The 5,000-nt window shown below is 52.0% G+C and overlaps 1 protein-coding gene across 7 annotated transcripts in view; it reads left to right on the plus strand.

The window, feature by feature from the left end:
• The window catches only part of LOC134455703 (rho GTPase-activating protein 21-like), a 162,375-nt gene that overhangs the window by 128,331 nt on the left and 29,044 nt on the right, over nt 1–5,000 (plus strand). For all 7 annotated transcript variants that reach the window (XM_063206941.1, XM_063206938.1, XM_063206939.1 and 4 more), the window contains 2 exons: nt 1–453; nt 772–1,942. The exon at nt 1–453 is cut by the window's left edge and continues 591 nt beyond it. In XM_063206941.1, coding sequence (XP_063063011.1) covers nt 1–453; nt 772–1,942 — 1,624 coding nt within the window. The remainder of the gene's footprint in view (nt 454–771; nt 1,943–5,000) is intronic.

Raw genomic sequence — 5,000 nt, forward strand, 5'->3', positions numbered from 1 at the left:
GCTGCAGCTCCTCCTGCTACCGTGAGAACGGGTTCCCAACTCCATCCGGACAGCAACACCCCCTCCCCCTCCCCCCTCTCCACCTCCCCCAACCACTACAGCCCGTCCTCCCCCGGCCCGGCCCCCAACACCCCCTCGCCGTGCTCCCCGCACCAGAACATCGACTGGCGGACCTACACCACCTACAAGGAGTACATGGACAACAAGCGCCTCTACATGTACGGCTGCCGCACCATCCAGGAGCGCCTGGACAGCCTTCGGGCGGCCGCCGCCGCCGTGGCCGCGTCCCGGGGCAACGGCGGCTCCCAGCAACAGGCGCCCGCGCCAGCTGCGTCAGCGGGACGCTCGCCGGGGCTGCTGGGGTCACAGGTCAGGAGGCGGAGCACGTCTCACGACCGGGCCTACGCATCACCCAGCGGCGGCGGCATCGTCCCCTTGAGAAGTTTGTCACAGGTGTGTGCTTCATTTTGTATTTTTTCATTATTATTATCATTATAATATAGTATATTAGTAGTATAATATAGTCTATTAAATGTATTTATGTTATAATGTTATAACTGTACATGTTAGAGCAACACTTTTCATGTTGTATTTTATTCATTTTCATTATTTCCATTAGTGTTGATATTATTATTGTTGTTGTTGTTGTTATTCTTATAGGATTATGATGATGATGGTGATGACTATAATTATTTTTCACCTACTTGAGCAGCGCTTTCATTTGAAAGTAATTTACCAATAAACTTAACTTGCCTTGTCTTGGCTTGACAGGAGCGTCTGCTGGGCCCCCTGGGCGAGAGGGGCCTGTACCGCAACTGGGCCCGCAGTGCCTCTCAGGACGCCCTGCCTTCCTCCACTCCACCAGGGGGAGCCACCGCCAAGCCTCGCGCCCGCTCCTGCGACTACCTGGGCCGGCAGGGAGGTGGCGAGGGCCTGGCCGCGCGGCTGGTGGAGGTGGAGGAGCAGCAGATCCTGGCTCTGAGAGGAGACGAGGCGCGCGCCATCCGACTCAGCAGCTCCACCAGAGGAGGCTCGCAGCCCCTGAGGAACACCTCCACGACCGGTGGAGGAGCAGGCGACGGTGGTGCCGCTGGTGCGACGGGCACTGGCTTTACGGACTTGGCCCTCTCCCCCAGGGCGGAGAGCTTGGGCTCCAGCCTAGCGGGCCCCACGTCTCTCATGGGCGGCCCCAGACACATGCGGCTGCCCGTGAAGGCCGCGAGCCTGGACGCCTCGGCCTCCTCCGCCGCCTCCTACGTGGCCTCGGCCCTGGCCTCCATCCAGAGCCACTTCCTAAGCGCCTCCCAGGACTCCAAAGACCAAAGACATGCCGCCATCACCGGTGTCGGAGCCAGTGGCAGCAGCACCGTCGCCGTGGGCAACCACCTGCCCCACACGCCAATCACCTCGCCCCTGCAGCCAGCGCAGCAGCCCCGGGGGCGGGCCGAGAGCCTTAAGGAACCAGGAAGTCGGGAGGCAGGCAGGGCGGCGCGCTCGGCCTCCTGCTCGGCTTCGTCCAAGTCCCCCGCCTTAAGAATCCTCCAGAGGGGAGCCGGAGCTGGAGCCTCCGCGGACTCCCCCAGGAGTAACGGTACAGCAGCCCAGCTCAGGCCCCAGCTGAGGCGGACAGAGGCCCAGGACCAGGAGGGCTTGGAGGGGGCCGACGCCAAGGTGGTGGTGGTGATGCGTCGCGACAAGTCACACGGTGGAGGCGCCCAAGCCCAGCCCATCCGCCACCCCTCCTACATCCTGGCCGTGAACGACGCGGACGGGGGCCCAGGGTCAGGGGCGGGGAGTCCCGGGTCGGGGGTGGAGGGAGGAGGGGTGTGCTGGCTGCCGAACGACGCCCGGCGGGAGGTGCAGATGAGGAGGCTCGGGGAGCAGCAGCACCAGGCCTCCGTCTCGGACATGGGCGGCTCGCTGGACTCCATCCCCTTCATCGGTGAGTTAGCTTTTATCATCCACGGCTATTCGGCTATTACATGCACATTATCCACATTCACTGTTACCACAAGCATGTGCTCATACTGTACACACCCTGTTCAGATTGATGGCCACATGTTAGATCTCAAGTGTGCTCAGGACACAGACACACTTTCATTTTAATACACACACACACACACACACACACACACACACACACACACACACACACACACACACACACACACACACACACACACACACACACACACACACACACACACACACACACACACACAGATCTGGTCTGATCATATCAATGGTACGATGTTCCTGATCAGACTCGACCATATGCTCTACTGTCTCTTATCTGTTCATAATTTATTTTGGTAGTTTATGAATGTCATAAATGATATCATAAACACAATAGGAAGGTAGAGCAAAACGCGATAATGATCTTGTTGAACTTGATGGCAAGTTCCCTGGAAAGAAGTAGTGACCTGGCGGAGGCAATTGAGCTTCAGTCCCTTTTCCATTTATTCCATAGTACTGGTGATCTCACCGGCCATTCTGCCTTATGTAAGAACATTCTGAATATTGTTCATACTGAACAGTGTGTGTGTGTGTGTGTGTGTGCGTGCGTGCGTGCGTGCATGTGTGAACACACACTCACACACACACACACACACACACACACACACACACACACACACACACACACACACACACACACACACACACACACACACACACACACACACACAAACACACATACACAAAGACACATACACACGTGGCCTTCAGTAGTGGCAATAGTGTTGCCTAGCCCTGCTAGCAAGTGGCATCTTATGTCATAGTAATAGTAATACTGTAGCTGGAGAGGCGTTGCAGGGGATGTTTGTTCTTGATCTCACTGTGCTCTGCTGTACTGTACTTCAACGTAGCGTACAGAAGGATTCCCCTGGAATGACATAATTATACAGAGGCAGCTATGCACACACACACACACACACACACACACACACACACACACACACACACACACACACACACACACACACACACACACACACACACACACACACACACACACACACACACACACACACACACACACTCACACACTCACACACACACACACAAGCAGAGAGAGAGAGAGAGAGAGAGAGGTGTACATACTTTAACAGTATGAAATGCCTCCCCTCTTCATTACCTCGGGGAGACTGTGGTTTGCAATGCTGCTATGTAGGTGTTTTACTTTACAATTTGCTCTCTCTCTCGCTCTCTCTCTCCCTATCTCTCTCTCTTTCTCTCTCTCTCTCTCTCTCTCTCTCTCTCTCTCTCTCTCTCTCTCTCTCTCTCTCTCTCTCTCTCATCCCTGCTGTCTTCTCTTGTCACATCGCTGTGTATCAGTTACTTGCCTGCAGCTAGTGGAAGGTGGAAGGGCTTATGAAACAGAGACTGTGGTTTGTCGGTCGGTTGGTGGCACACCTGTCTGGCTTGACTGACTCCCCTAACTGCCTGAATAGTTTGTTTTGCATGTCCAAAACCCCTCGCAGCCTTGACCGTGTCTCAAACGACTAAAGCACTGTACTGTTGTGCCAGTGACCTGGGTTCGACTCCAAGGTTATTTTCTCCCCTGTCTTTTTCTACACACCATTTCCTGTCCTGTCTTAGTTTGACAGTGTCACTATCAAATACAAAGGCTTGGCCCTACCGTGGCTCTAATGGTAGGTCACTGGGTTGCTATGCCGACAACTCAGGTTCGGTTCCGACCCGAGTCCTTTGCCGACCATTCCCCATCTCTCTCCCCCAAGTCATTTGTCCCTCTCACGACCGTCCTCTCAAAAATAAAGGCATCAAAAGCCATTCATATTTAAAATAAATAAAGCCATAAAAAGTCCCCTGAAGCCTCTCACTACCCAGTTCCCTCAGCTCCCAGTGCAGTATATAAGCAGCAGAACAACTCCTGACATCACTGTACAGTACACTATTGTGCGTTCAGTTCCCACTAACCAAATAACTGCAGCTATCTCCGCCGCTAATCTCAGTTAAGTACACTGTTTGACTGTACGCACCTGCTCTTGTGGAATGGTTTTGCAATGCAAAGGCAGTATATGGCACATCGGGTTCCGTTTCGCATTCACCAGCCGTTGATTTGAAGACACTTAAGCTTGAGCCAATAAAGGTGCTACCGGTTTTAGACAATGAAAGCCTAAGTGCTAGTCATGTGAGGGCTTAGGTGTTTATATAGCGAGTGCTATGCGTATGTCTGCAGGGTATTGTTTTTTTTGTATGCAATTTGATTTGAAGGGGAACAGCCAGTGCTAAGAGGGTTATGAAATAAGGGTGTACTGTACTGTAGGTGTGGGCACAGGATTATGGGAAGAGTGACAAGTGCTGTGCTGTGCCGCAACCTGTTCCTCAGAAGTCGCAGCAGGTCAGTCAGTCATCAAGTTCAAGGGAAGACCTGGCATGCTAAGTATTAGCATGCTAATGTAAACAAATGTTGTGGTGGACATAGAAAAGTTTACTAATGTCTTTTCTTAATTTCATTGATTCAAAGACTTTACTTTTTTGAAGATGTTGGTTATGTTACTGTGTGTTATCATTATTGACCATTTGTAACTGTGTAAGTGTGATAAAGGTTTTTCTGTCATATCAAGCCTGTTCAGATCGCGTGTAGATAGGATGTTGGTTGCATTAAGATCTAGTAGTGCACAGGGAAGTGGTCATGACTTCAGTAATACCAGTAATACCCTGGGGTAGCCTACTACGTCGTGGTGGGAGGATCTCATAGGCAGGGATTTGAGGAAGGGACACAGGAGAGCTAAGGATACAACATGACATCATGGTGTTGGGGGATAATATGACAAGAAAGAAAAGAAGACAGAGAAGAGAGTGTGAAAAATAACACATATAGTAAGAGGGGGAAAAGGACATGCTATCCCAACACTTAATTGAAAACCTCCACCACTGTCTTCATTCCCAATGCACCTAGAAAAGGCTATGAAACCTGAGCACGAGAGAAACACAAAGTGACATAACTGAGGAGAAATAAGAACGTTCCAGAACAC

This window comes from Engraulis encrasicolus, chromosome 9, assembly GCF_034702125.1.
Source record: "Engraulis encrasicolus isolate BLACKSEA-1 chromosome 9, IST_EnEncr_1.0, whole genome shotgun sequence".
NCBI lineage: Eukaryota > Metazoa > Chordata > Actinopteri > Clupeiformes > Engraulidae > Engraulis > Engraulis encrasicolus.